This window comes from Podarcis erhardii (assembly GCF_964252035.2).
Source record: "Podarcis erhardii genome assembly, chromosome: 14".
Classification (NCBI taxonomy): Eukaryota; Metazoa; Chordata; class Lepidosauria; order Squamata; family Lacertidae; genus Podarcis; species Podarcis erhardii.
This window is the reverse complement of record NC_138503.1, coordinates 48,642,450-48,656,808: the sequence shown is the minus strand read 5'-3', so window position 1 is coordinate 48,656,808 and position 14,359 is coordinate 48,642,450. Positions and strand designations below refer to the sequence as shown.

The 14,359-nt window shown below is 46.6% G+C and overlaps 1 protein-coding gene across 1 annotated transcript; it reads right to left on the bottom strand.

Moving 5' to 3' along the window:
* Positions 1-1,733: 1,733 nt before the first annotated feature.
* Positions 1,734-14,300, bottom strand: ATPAF2 (ATP synthase mitochondrial F1 complex assembly factor 2). The gene is made up of 8 exons (XM_081840042.1): positions 13,648-14,300; positions 10,815-10,859; positions 9,757-9,902; positions 8,581-8,678; positions 7,130-7,210; positions 5,893-6,005; positions 3,964-4,079; positions 1,734-3,094 (listed from the first exon to the last, which is right to left on the bottom strand). Exons 1-8 carry the CDS (start codon positions 13,778-13,780, stop codon positions 2,957-2,959), a joined length of 870 nt encoding a protein of 289 aa, XP_081696168.1. The 5' UTR covers positions 13,781-14,300; the 3' UTR covers positions 1,734-2,956.
* Between the last annotated feature and the right edge of the window lie 59 nt (positions 14,301-14,359).

The window sequence follows — 14,359 nt, the reverse complement described above, 5'->3', positions numbered from 1 at the left end:
ACAAAAATTATAGGCTAATGAACAAATTTAAACCCTGATTAGAGGACCCAATTAGCACTGGTGTGCTGTCTAAAAATTGGTTGGCTCTGCCATTGATTGGACTCTTATTTCACAGCATGAATGGAACCCATAGAGGTGGGGCAAGTGACTGACCAGTGGTGAAAGGCCCAAGAAGAGGGAAGAGGGTCTACTCAGAGAGAGCAGAACATCTGCACTGTGCAGAGGAGCCTCTCCCCAGGGCAGCACATTTCCAGATACAGTTCTTGGGCCTATGTGAGGGCCTGCGCCAGCCCACTGAGCTTTACTGGCGCTCCATTTGGAGTGAAAGGATGAAGAGCGCTTCTCCCCGCTGCCTGCCTGCAGATCAGGTCCGGGGACAGCGGGAGGACACGCTGCGCCTCCCCGCTGTCCCCGGAGCTTGCGGGGCTGGCAGCCGGGAGAAGCACACGTCTCCCTGCCGTCAGCCTCCAAACCACATCGGGAGACAGCGGGATGGCGGCGTTCTGCCTCCGCGCTATCCCCCGACCTTGTGGGACTGGCGCTGCGGCTCTCCTGAAGCCTGGAGAGCGAGAGGGGTCGGTGCGCACCGACCCCTCTCGCTCTCCAGGCTTCAGCGAAAGCCTGCATTCGCCCCATAGGACGCACACGCATTTCCCCTTCATTTTGGAGGGGAAAAAGAGTGTCCTATAGGGCGAAAAATACGGTAATAAGACCAGGAAACAATGTGAAGGAGGCTGCTTCAGGTGGCCAAAGTTCCCTTCCGTGAACAGAGAAAATGGATATGTCAGGCTACTGGCCAAGACTTTTCCTTGACATGCTAGCTTTCTGTGTGCAAGGAAGTTTGTTTCAAGATGGAGGAGCCCTCGGGAGAAGGAGGGAGCTGGCCAAGGTACCACACATGGCCCCCACAAAACAGCTCACATCTTAAAACCGAGTGCAAGGCATTTCCAGAGATGATTTAGTACTCTTGTTAGTTAAGGTTTGTTCCTATTTAAATTTTCCAGCCTTGCACCTATGCCATGATTGTAACAGGCAAAGAATCACAATTTTCCTTTCCACACCAACAGAGGAAATAAAGGGTGGCTGCAACTATTTTTAACCCAGGCTGATTTGTAGGGGTGTGGAATGCTTCTAACTTTTCATGTGGTTGACAGCCAACAAGGGGTACCACTGTGTCTCCTGAAAAGCTCAGAATTCCCTCCCCAATGAAGAATCAGACTGCAGAACAGCTGGGCAGAATCACAGCCCCATTTTTTTAGGGGGGACCTTGGACTTTCTCCTTAAAAATCGTATCATCCTCGTCGTCATGTGCTTGGACTTTGCCATTATTTCTGAAAAATTCCTGTTCCTGTTTTCCTAAAGGCAGGTGCATCCATCAACCAGTGGACAAAGCTCATAACCCCCAGGTCTGAGAATGGCCAGAACCTACAGGGTCTTGACCCCAGCAGTGATGCTAGGCTGCCTTGGCCGGCCCCATCCACATAGTCCTGCTCTCTCACTACATTCTCTTATAGGTCAACCTAAGCCTAAAAATCTGGTTCAGACCAGCTTTGCCTAGAATGGTCTTTACCCAGATTAGCTCTCCAGGGATCCAGCTCTGCAACCCAAAATCTTTTCACTTTAGCTGAATTTGGAGCAGCTGCAAAGCAAATGTTTGGGCCAGAGAGCTCTGGCACTGAAACCAACTCCTTTTAAACAAACACACACATGCACACAGAAATCCATATTGCATGTAGAGGCACCAAACAGGAATATTTAATCAAACTATAAGGGAGGAGAGAAGAATGCATTTTTCTCTGCTGGGTACACAAAGGGTGAAAACAACTGCCACAGCAGGCTCTGGCTTCCTTGGAGACACAAATGCCTGCTATGAAGCTATGGGAGGACATGCGTTAGGGGGATATAGGGAGACTTAACTCTGGTTCTGGCCTAGGTTCCGGCCCCCTCCAACTGCAGATAACTTGCTGCTGCAGCTTACTGCAGGGAGAAGAGGGAGGCAGCGAGGAGGGCAGGAAAGTGCAAACGCACCAGATTAGCATCATACCACCTTTGCTATAAAAGCAGCCGTGATTTGCCTGCTGAGAGGTCAAATAGGTGCCTAAGCCCCTCCATGCTGCCCAAAGTACCCAGCAGCAGTTTCACATCTTCACCCCTTGTGCAACGGAGGCTCCCAAGACCCCACTTAATTCCAAACGGTGGAGCACTGATGCCCACAGCGCAAGCCATTCTCGTTTGGAGAGAAGCAAAGGGATCGACTGCTCTCTCTTGATTTGCCAGGAGCCCCTAGTGAGCCACCACCTTGCGTAAGAGGTGAGGCTGCGCCACAACTGCCCACCACTGACTGGTCCAGATTCCAATTAAGTTGGGTGGTGGGCAGCATCAGCCCAGCCGAAATGAACACCCTGCAGCAGCTGTGCTCAAGAGGCTTGCCTCCCCGTGGAAAATGTGCATCCTGCTGGGAAACTCAAACTGGGCTGCTGTTGATAAGCCAGGGAATCAAGGAGAATAGGAGCCACAATGGTACAAAATAGCCGCAGCTGGATGGTGCCTGTCACTTCCAGGAATGAACGGATTTCCTCCTGGGAATTCACAACTTGGGGGCATCCAAGGGTCCTGGCAGAAGGCCAGGACTCTCAGCCTGGAAGGGTTGGAGGACAGGGTGTGTAGTATGAGGAAGGGAAGTCTTCTTGGATGTGCCAAGGGCCAGGTTCAGGATGAACAGAAGGAAACGGATGCCAGGCATTCCTGCCCCCTCGTTCAGGGAGAATCGCCACACCCAGTTAGTTTAAGGCTCCAAGGCCCATCAGCATCACCGCTATCACCAGGTCAGCCTTGGACGAGTAGTGCGAGACCAACACCAGCTCCCTCTCTTCTCCACCCGCCACTCAGTCACTCCTGAATGTTCTACAGGTCTGCCCAGTGCCACCGGCGCCCGTTCCTTGTCCGCCCCAGAGTCTCAGTCCTGCAGCAGCTTGTGCTTGACCGTGGAATTCTCTAAGCAAAGCTGAACAAAAAGGGCAGCGGCAGCCGTGCGGGCCCGAAGTTCGTACATGTCATAGTCGTGGGCCCACTCAATGTTCCCCCAGTGCTGGATCTGAAGGAAGATGAGAAGAAGAATCAGAACCCTCACTGGAAACAGATCACAACACCATAGCTGGAGGCAAAGCAGAGCTTAGATTTGCCACACGTTTCTCTTTTTTATTTCTCCCTCTTGCTGTTTTTGGTTTTATTAGTTTATTTTATCTTACTGTATTATGAAAAAGCTTTCATAAAATCTTACTATTATTTCTTTGAAAAAGATTTGCCATGCTCTTGAGCAAACCCAGAATACAGTGGTGCCCCGCAAGACAAACGCCTCGCAAGACGGAAAGCCCGCTAGACGAAAGGGTTTACCGTTTTGGAGGCGCTTCGCAAAACGAATTTCCCTATGGGCTTGCTTCGCAAGACGAAATGTCTTGCGAGTTCCTGCGGGTTTTTCCCCCTCCCCCCCCTTTTCCTAAGCCGCTAAGCCACTTAACAGCTGATCCGCTAAAAGCCGCTAAACCACTAATAGCGCTAATCCGCTAAGCTGTCAATGGGCTTGCTTCGCAAGACGAAAAAACCGCAAGACGAAGAGCCTCACGGAACAGATTAACTTCGTCTTGCGAGGCACCACTGTACCTTGATTTATTATGTAACTTCTGCTGTTTTTAGCCTCTGGGATCTATTGCTGTGCTCAGTTTTGTTGCAACACTGATTTTATTGGGGGGAGGGCCTTTATTTCATTAGGTATTTATTTTTAGAAAAGTCACCTTAGCTGTTTTTGTTAAAAGGTGTGATATAGAACTGAATCCATCAGTGTCATAAACATTTTTTCAGAGCCACAGGCAGGTCTTATCTGGCAGGCAAGCGCATAAATGGAGCAGACGGTCCCTAAATTAACTTGGCCCCAAAGCCCCAGATCTCCGTCACAACAAGGTTTACCTGGTATTCTTCCTCTAGACGAGATAGTAGGACAGCTTGCTCAACCGTGAGGTGTTTGTCGAGCAGACTCATTGAGAGAACCAGAGACTTCAGCTGGGTGATCATGTATTCTATGCCTAGCAAGAGGGGGAAACGCCCCAAACCAGAAAGAAAGAAGGAAGGAAACCTGTCATTTTCTTGTGCAAATCAATCCTGGGCGACAAGAAGAGCAGTCAAGAAAAGGTGAGGAGACACCTAATCTCCCATTATTCCTGCGTAAGAAAATAGGACCTATTAGGCCGCAGCATTCAGGTTTCTCTCTTTCCTTCACTGGAGACCATGTAGGAAAACAAAGTTGGCTCCAATGGACACAGCAGACATTTTGTTAACATGCTGTACTACCTGAAAAAAGATACCATACTTTTCCGTGTATAAGACGAGGGTTTTTTATTAAAATATTATGTTTAAAATTTGGGGTCGTCTTATACGCAGATAGTGCATGGGGGGACGTGGGATTGGTTGCTGCTGCGAGCCAGAGATTGTCAGCAGCTATTTTGGTGTGTTATTGGTGGCTGCAGCAAGGACTGGTGTTGACTGGCTGTCGCTGCGTCAATAGGGTGGTGTGTTTGGTGGCTTCTGCCAGCGGGGGACAGACTCTACAACTCTAAAAAAACTCTATAACTCTGGGCAATCTCCCCCCATTTTCTTAATTTTGAGTCCCCAAAATTAGGGGACGTCTTATACAGGGGGGTGTTATACACAGAAAAATACGGTTTATTTTTTTCTGCTTCCCTCCTCGTAATACAGTGGTACCTTGGGTTACATACACTTCAGGTTACATACGCTTCAGGTTACAGACTCCGCTAACCCAGAAATAGTACCTCGGGTTAAGAACTTTGCTTCAGGATGAGAACAAAAATTGTGTGGCGGCGGCACAGCAGCAGCGGGAGGCCCCATTAGCTAAAGTGGTACCTCAGGTTAAGAACAGTTTCAGGTTAAGAACAGACCTCCAGAACGAATTAAGTATGTAACCAGAAGTACCACTGTACCAGGATTAAAATTGAGGGCTGTAGATTCAGGACCAGACGAAAGAAAGTTTATTCACGGGACACATAATTTAATCTATGGAATTTGCTTCCACAAAACATGCTGAGGGCCACTGCTGCTTAAACACAGAGCCGTCTTTCCTATTGGGCTTACTGGCACGTTGCGCCAGGGCGCTGGCCTCTCAGGGGCGCCCCAGCGAGTGGGGGAGCTGTGTGGGTTTGCTGACGGCCTCCCCTTTCCCTGCACGCCCACGTCAACCATATGGCTGGCAGGCATGCAGCTTCCTTCCCAAGCCTCCACGGGAGGAAAGCGATTCTCGCAGAGGCTTGGGAAAAGGTTGACAACTCTGGGAAACGTGGGGGGGGGGCGGGCGCCGCCGGAGGAATCTTTGCACCTAGGCGCCGGATATGCCTAAGACAGCCCTGCTTAAACAGCTTCAAAGTAACAATTATTTGTTTTTTTTAGATTCGTATCTCACTTTTTTTACTGTTGTCCTCACATCAGATTGGACATGGAGAAGGAAGAGGAGGGCAGTCCACAGCCATCTAAATGCAACTTCCATATTCAGAGGCAGTCTATCCCTGAATACTCATTGCTGGGGATAAACAGGAGGAGGCTGTTGCCTCTACATCCGGCTTGTTGGCTTCTCAGAGGCCACTAATTGGCCACTGTGGGAAGCAGGATGCTGAACCAGATCCTGCAGGGCTCTTCTTAAAAAAAGAATTAAATCTCTCTCTCTCTTAAAAATGCAGAAAGGTCCCCCAGTGTGCCTCCCCCGCTTGATCTCACATGGTGGGATAACAACCAAAGAATTCTTAACCTCAAACTACATTTCTAGCTAAAGCAGAAAACCGGCAGATGCAGGGTATGGCATATGACTGACAGCAGACACAGCCCTTTTACCTTGAAGGGCCCAGCTGTTATACGATGCCAGGTGGCTGACAAAGGTGTCCTTTGTGCTTTGCGGGATGCTGGGACCCATGATGCTTGTTGATGAGCCAATCACAACATTGTACCTACAAGCAGAGCAGATCTTAAATAGGCCACACCCTTGAGCAAACCCAGAATGTCTTCATTGAGAAAAGTATCTCTGGCTGTTTTTTTAGCCTCTGGGTTTCTGGTCAATTTTGTTGCAAGGCTGATTTTTATTTATTTATTTGGAGAGGGCTCTGTATTTCATTATATATATGTGTGTGTGTGTGTGTGTGTGTGTATGTATAAAGGTAAAGGTACCCCTGCCCGTACGGGCCAGTCTTGCCAGACTCTAGGGTTGTGCGCTCATCTCACTCTATAGGCCGGGAGCCAGCGCTGTCCACAGACACTTCTGGGTCACGTGGCCAGCGTGACAGGCTGCATCTGGCGAGCCAGCGCAGCACACAGAACGCCGTTTACCTTCCCGCTGGTAAGCGGTCCCTATTTATCTACTTGCACCCGGGGGTGCTTTCGAACTGCTAGGTTGGCAGGCGCTGGGACCGAACAACGGGAGCGCACCCCGCCGCGGGGATTCGAACCGCCGACCATGCGATCAGCAAGTCCTAGGCGCTGAGGTTTTACCCACAGCGCCACCCACGTCCATATATATATAATGTATGTATATATATATATTAGAAGTCACCATAAATACATTTGTAAAAAGTTGATATTCGCTATAAAAAGGAATCCTGTCACATCCAAGAACCGCAAAAACATCGCTCCAAAGCCACATTCAGCCTATGCAAAGTCTCTGTGTGTATGTAGATTTTTTGTGAGCACTCAAGATTAGGTACTCATACAGGAAACTTGGGGATGGGTAGAAACGAGCCCTCTAAAAAATAAGCTTGTTGCCATTGTAAGAGCAAATGCATCTCTAGTTTTAATCTAGGACACACACAAAAACAATACCGATCTAGCTAACAGAAGTTTAGAAAGTGATAGTCCTTCAACATACCTTTGGAGGAGGCAGTTGGCAGCCAAGAGTGTTGAATTCCTTTCTCCTCTCCACCTGTCTTCCCTAGGAGGGCTCAGAAATGGGCCTAAGAAATCTAAATGGCTCCACAACCAACACAGTTTAACTTTTGTGCCCTGAGCCACAAGCATCCTCTGGGGACAAGGGCATTTCTGTGCATCATCAGCATTTCCCTGGCACTGACTTTTTGCTTACCTTTTCTCTGCCCACTCGATTATGGGATCCCACTCATTCTTCTGCAGTTCCACCAAGGCAGGCGGCTCTTCCACCCGGTAGCTGGAACACCATGGAAGCAAAGCAAAACAAAAGTACCATCAAGAACAACAGGATTAGGTTCCACGCAGCTAAGCTTGCACCTCCCAAGATTCAATCCTGCTTTTCCAATTCCTGAAACTGTGGATCCCAATTTTATTACGCACACAAATGCCCTCTAAAATTTTCAAGTTGACTATGCTGTCTGTCCCAACTGTGGCATGGTACTGTTACTCATGGACCTTCCTGAGTAAAAGCAAGTGTGGGGTGTCTCTCTCAAGTTCTCCAATAATTCCCTTTCCCCCGCCAGCCAAGCCAAGGTGATGGTGAGTAGCAACATCGTGGGGCTCGGCTGATGGAGAGCAGCCTTCCTGCCCAGCCCAGCTTTGTGATGGATAAGATAGTCACTATCAGCTCTACAGACTGATCATCTGAAGGACAGAGAATACAATTTTCCACCTCATGATGGGGAGAAAAGTATCCGTCCCGCTTCTCTGCTGCTCTACATGGCTCAGCTGAGTAAAAAATAATAATAATTTATTATTTCTACGCCACCCATCCGGCTTCCAACAGAAGGTTAAAAATACATTAAAACATTAGTCATTAAAAACGTCCCTAAACAGGGCTGCCTTCAGATGTCTTCTAAATGTCAGATGGTTGTTTATTTCCTTGACATCCGATGGGAGGGCGTTCCACAGGGTGGGCGCCACCACCAAGAAGGCCCTCAGCCTGCTTCCTTACTTCTTGCAGTGAGGGAACCGCCAGAAGGCCCTCGGAGCTGGACCTCAGTGTCCGGGTTGGACTATGGGGGTGGAGATGCTCCTTCAGGCATACAGGACCAAGGCCGTTTAGGGCTTTAAAGGTCAGCACCAACACTTTGAATTGTGCTTGGAAACGTACTGGGAGCCAATACAGATCTCTCAGGACTGGTGTTTTATGGTCTCAGCGACCACTCCCAGTCACCAGTTTAGCTGCCGCATTTTGGAATAGTTGCAGTTTCCGGGTCACCTTCAAAGGTAGCCCCACGTAGAGTGCATTGCAGTAGTCCAAGCGGGAGATAACTGAGGAGAGCAGATACCCTCTGGTGTGCTTGCACACTTGCGCATGTGAACATGCCACCGCTGGGGTGATCACATCTGGGATGCAATGGGGTGATGAGGCGCCTCGACCTAAAATGGTCAGCCAATCTTAAGGAGATTATAACAATGAGGTAGAATTCAATAAATGAGGCCTTATCTGCACTAGAAGAAGTACTTCAGATTCTACTTCAATGTGGCAGTGGATTTTTCATTCATACCCACTACACAGTGACTGCAGTAACACTGGTTTTCCTGATCAGATAATTTTTTAAGAACCAGCTTCTAAGGGAGCCCCTTCCCAGAATGCATTTCTACCAAACTGTGTCCGTCTCCAAGAATTTCACAGCTGCCTTGATGAGCTGATCTTTGCTTCGCTGTGACGGGTTGTCCAAAGCTGTGTTGCACAAGGTTGTCTGAAAGGGAAGAAAGAAGCTACAGAAATCGAGAGCTAGACTAGCAGAGTGACACAGCGGAAGCAATGAACCAGCCAATTCCCCGTTTAAGTCTCCCCACAAGCTCTGAAGATGTAAAACAGCTTGTATCAATACAGTCATACTCCCTGTACAGAAGTCCTTGCAACAGCCGCATTCTCCAACCTGGTGCCTTTCTGTTTTGGACCACAATTCCCATTAGCTCCAGCCAGCACAAAAATTTTGGTATAGAGGCTGATGAACGCTATACAGCGGTACCTCAGTTTACAAACTTAATCTGTTCCGGAAGTCCGTTCTTAAACCGAAACCTTTCTTAAACCAGGGCATGCTTTCCCTAATGAGGCCTCCCGCTGCCAGTGCCCTTCCACTGTTTGGATTCCATTGTTAGACCAAGATAAATTTCGCAAACCGGGATACTACTTCTGGTTTTGCGGAGTTCGTAAACCAAATACAGTGGTACCTCAGGTTACATACGCTTCAGGTTACATACGCTTCAGGTTAAAGACTCCGCTAACCCAGAAATAGTGCTTCAGGTTAAGAACTTTGCTTCAGGATGAGAACAGAAATTGTGCTCGGCGGCGTGGCAGCAGCAGGAGACCCCAATAGCTAAAGTGGTGCTTCAGGTTAAGAACAATTTCAGGTTAAGTACGGACCTCCAGAACGAATTAAGTACTTAACCTGAGGTACCACTGTAGTTCATAAACAGGGCTGTTCTTAAACCAAGGTACCACTGTAATTCAAAATATCTGGAGAGCACCAGGTTGCAAAAGGTGAAAAGCAGAAAAATAGCACAATGTGGAGCTAGATGGGCCATCTATCCCAACATGCCACTTTGTAGGGTCTTAAAAAACATAAAGCACAACATGCATACATAGTTGAGTGGAGTACTCAAAACTGTATCTCCCACCGGCAATCTGATTTATACAGTTCAGTCAAACATTAGCCTACATTAGCTACCAGGTGCACATCCTGCTCTGCCTAATAACTCAAAGAGAACAGATTGCTGCAATCTGAATCTTCCATTTGTTTGTTCACATGCCCCACCCTCTCCTTCACACACCAGGTGCATTGTGTAGAACTTGATGGTGTCCCGCTGAGAGTCCCATTCGGTCGCCACAGCCAGAGCCAGAGTCTTGCTCGGCACTTTGAAGAGCTTGGCCTGGGGGGTTTTCAGTTTTCGGTGGTCCAAGTTGATTTCAAAGCCACCTGAAGAAGAAAGGTTAAGAAAAACCCACTAAGCCTGCAACTTTTGAGATTCTGCTGGACACTATCTTCACACTGTCCAGTCACTCTTTGCAGTTTTAAGGACCAGTGGCTTATGATGGGTTCCATTTATTTGAGAAGTTGAGTCTCACAGCAACGAATTCTGCATCTAATATTAAATTCTTGAATGGTGCCATGATGGAGGTTCTTACTCCAGTGTTTCTCAAACTTGGGTCCCCAGCTGTTGTTGGACTACCACTCCCATCATCCCAGACGACTGGTCATGCTAGCCAGGGATGATGGGAGTTGTAGTTCAACAAGTTGGGGACCCAAGTTTGAGAAACACTGTCCCACTCATACCCTATCACTGAAAAACAGAAAATAGCTTTCTTAACAATAACTAAACACTTCATTTATTGATTTAATTTCCCCCACCCTTCAATTTCAGCAAACAGTACCAAGGTGGTCCAAAACAAACATAAGAAAAACAAAATGTTTCAATAAAACAAGGTCAAACAGTGACAGCAAAATTATATGAATGGTCAGAGAAATACCAGTGCAAACATGTGTGCTTTCAACTGCAGCGAAAACATCCTGACATTGGAGCCACATATGAAGGTATCAAAGTTTTCTACAGCCACCTCACAAACAGAACTCTCTTCCACCAAAGATTTGCCAAACCCTGAGTAAAACCTTTCCTGAATGTGTTGCAATATCCCTCTTCTAAGTGCATTAGAATCTTTTGCAACACACAGGAGCCAGCATGGAAGGCTTTGTTCCACTAGAAAGTTCACCTTGGCAAAGTCTCTGCCTTTCACCTTAACATAACCTTGAGCTGGGATGGAGAAGAAGTCCAGATGAGCCTGTTCCAAACATCTGCACGACAGACAAACTACAGTACACAGAGGTGCTCACCTTCACCTTGGGAGATGCTGACATTCTGGTAGAACCTTTTCCTTTCTGCAAGAAAAATACATATCTCTGTTTAAGAAATAAATAAAATATGTACATATCCAATGTTCACAACCCAGACAAATGTACCGTATTTTTCGCCCTATAGGACGCACTGGCCCATAGGGGGCACCTAGTTTTTTGGGGGGGAAATAAAAAAAGAATTATTTCCGCCCCCCCCGGCCCGAGCTTCCCCCGACCCCAGCCCCCAGAACAGGCTGCTATGCGCAAGCGGGAACTCCCACGGGCTCCCCAGGCTTGCGGATATCTGCCTGAAGCCCGGGGTGTGCTGCTTCAGGCTGCTATCCGCAAGCCGTGGGAGCCGTGTGGGAACTCCCGCGGGCTCCCCAGGCTTGCGGATAGCTTCCTGAAGCCTGGAGAGCGAGAGGGGTCAGTGAAAGCCTGCATTCGCCCCGTAGGACGCACACACATTTCCCCTTCATTTTTGGAGGGGGAAAAGTGTGTTCTATGGGGCGAAAAATACGGTAGATATGTCTAGATCCACTGAAATCAATAAGGCCCAGGGGTAGTAATGCTTTTGAATACTGCTTGAGAACATAGGAGGAAAAAGTGCTCTTGGGATCAGATCATGCTTGAGGGTTTCCCACAGGCACCTGGTTGGCCACTGTGAGAACAGGATGCTGGACTATGTGGGCTGTTGGCCTGATCCAGCACATTCTTCTTATGTTTTTTTCTTTACATTGTATTGGTTTCTTTCCCCACTCCTGCAATTACTGAATCAATATGAATCTTTCTGTTCAAAGATACACAACAGTCAGTGCTCTGGAATGTTTGACCCTTCCTTACACCATGGCTATCTATGATGATCTTTACAAAGTTAGGTTTTTATTCTTTTCATCCATTGCTTAACTGCTAGCAATCTAATTTTTAATATGAATTTATATGTGCCAGTATGTTTTGCAGAGGCAGTGAAGTACCACAGATAAAAGAAAAGGGAGTGCAGGTAGCTCAAGAACCACTAATTTTAAATGTATCTCTTAGAAAACATCCTTTGGGATAAGATACTGTAATAAATGATTATATGATTTTAGCAGGAATGATATAAAGGATTTGGGAATAACTGACTGTTAATTGGTGAAAGGAGGAAAAGTAAAGTTACATTATATTAAGATAATTTACAGGACAAAAATTTTAAAAGAGGGAAAGGATTTGCCGAAGTGGATAATTGACCTAGAATACAAAAAAGAGAGGTGTGAGGAGGTCAAGGAAATAAGCTAATGAAAGATTAGTAATGAGGAGATCTGATGTATTTTTCTTTGCACTTTTGTTTTTGTTTAATGGGTTTTATTTCTCTGGGTTTTTTATCTTTGTATTGTGATGTGTTGTTTTGTTTTTGTTAAATGTGGTATTTTTACTTTTTCTTTCTGAAATTTTTAAAACTTTAATAAATACTATTTAAAAAAAAGATACTGTAATAAATGGTCAAAGTATTTTACATACAGTACATGGTGTAGCTCACTGTCTAAAATGTAAGCGAGTGGAGCCAAGCACTCCAGAGGAGCTGCCACTCTTTCCATTGACTTTCTGCCTATCAGCTGCCAACCAACATCATTTTAATGACTTTGTCCAGCCCATTTTCTCAGTGAATTACATCTCCCAGAATGCACTGCCTGCAGATGTTAGATGCCATCAGATTGAAGGAGAGCTCCCTCTAGCTGCAAAGGAAAAAAAGAACTTCTGCATCTCAAACCATTGATAGTAAGCTGCTGTTACTTGTTTGTAGAAAGAACATGCTGAGTTCTAAAGTCTTCTAAAGACATCATTTGCTATCAAGGAGGGTACATTTAAGCCTTCACAGAACAGGGAAACCAAACTTATAAGTAGCATGGCTCTGTCTTGATGATCAATACAGCAGGATAATTGTCATCAGTGTGAAGGGAGATCAAAAAACCATCCAGGTCCTAAGACTTTATCAACTCTTAAGATTCTGTGAAAGGCTTAAAACCAGATCAGATCACACATGTAACCCACTGCACACTCAGCTTTATTACAACTGATACATCTATCAATGGATATGTGTAGAATGTGTGGTGCCAGAATGAAATCTGCAGGTTCTAAGGCAACATGGTGAATGGTAGCAGTTAAAACAGCAACAGTGAGGGAAGCCTATTATCTTTATGATCTATTTTCTGACGAAATTGTGGGCATCCTAGAGGCATTCTCTTTGCTACTGTGAGAAAATGACACCTGAAAACTATAACATACACTTTTTTCAGGGGGTGGGGGTGGGGAAATATTTAAGGCTGGGGTAGCTAAATTCCCATCTGAGGTTCTGTTGCAGCCCCCGCCCCCGCAATATTTTCTCCCCCACCAATCTTCAGTAGCAGTGATAAGAAAAAAGAATTAAAATAGGCATGGCACATAAAGTAGACTTCTGCATGGGTTAGCAGTTTGTTTGCATGCAGCCTCTTCTGGCCACCCCTACTTCTGGCATACAGGTCTGAGGGAACTGACCAAGGACCATGTAGCCCTTGGCCCAAAAACATTACCTGTTCCTAATTTAAGAAAGGCTATAGCTCCAAGGTAGAACACATGCCATACTTTAGATGCAAAATCTCATTCCATTTTGAATTCCCAGCAACTCCAGATAAAATTAAGAAAGACCCAACTGAAATACTTTATTGTTAGCAGCTGCCAGGCACCATAAATGGCACTGAGCTACATGTAACAATGCGCTGCCTCAATGCTGCGTTTCCTGCATTCCAATCCTAGCTATCAAAAAGTATGAATCCCAACCACATCAAACCCAGGATCAGCCTGCAACCTTAATTCTTACCTGCCAGTGGTGTGTAGGGTCGTCTTGACTCCACTTGCAATAACACTGGACCACGAACGAAGACAGATGGCCAGAGACGTCTGACCACAAGGGAGTGTCTTGATGACAGGCGCTGTAAACCACCCCACCACATTCTGGTATTTGGTAAATTTAATAAATAATAATAATAATTTGGGGCAATGAGGTCAAAGAAAGGGACCAAGTAAACATGAGCGATTCTTCAGAAGTAGCTTCGCCTTTCCTTATGTGTTATGGATACAGGTATCATCATAAAAAGCTGACCTAAGTTTATAAACGTATATTTTAAGGACACAGCAACTAGAGCTAGGCTCTCTAAACATGGGAAGAGGCCTGGAGGGTATTGTGGGGGGGTTGTTTTTAAAAGGGAGGGGATAAAAGGAGGTCTCGACAGCAGGCTGCGCTAGGGGAAATTTATGTCGTGGGACCCAAGGACAGACCCTCTCTTGGCTCCAAAGGAATTATAGTGAGATTTCCCTAGGCAGTACAAATGAGAAGCCCCCGAAGCCAACTCAATAAAGGTTAAAATAACAATAATTTTAAAAACCCTCTTCCTTTCCACCCTCAAAATCTTCCTTCTTTTGCTCGCCCGCCCACTTCCTTATTCACCCACGCTCATGGGCGCCGCCATCTTGCTACGTCAGGGGGGAGCGCGGGGGAGGAGCTACCAGACGCGACCAATCAGCATCACAAA

Coding starts and splice junctions, on each gene's coding strand:
- ATPAF2 (XM_081840042.1), bottom strand. CDS start 13,780: ATGTGGTGGGGTGGTTTACAGCGCCTGTCATCAAGACACTCCCTTGTG. Junction 8,679..9,756: donor AGTTCTACACAATGCACCTG/GTGTGTGAAGGA, acceptor CTTCCCTTTCAG/ACAACCTTGTGCAACACAGC. Junction 3,095..3,963: donor GTCTAGAGGAAGAATACCAG/GTAAACCTTGTT, acceptor ATCTTCCTTCAG/ATCCAGCACTGGGGGAACAT.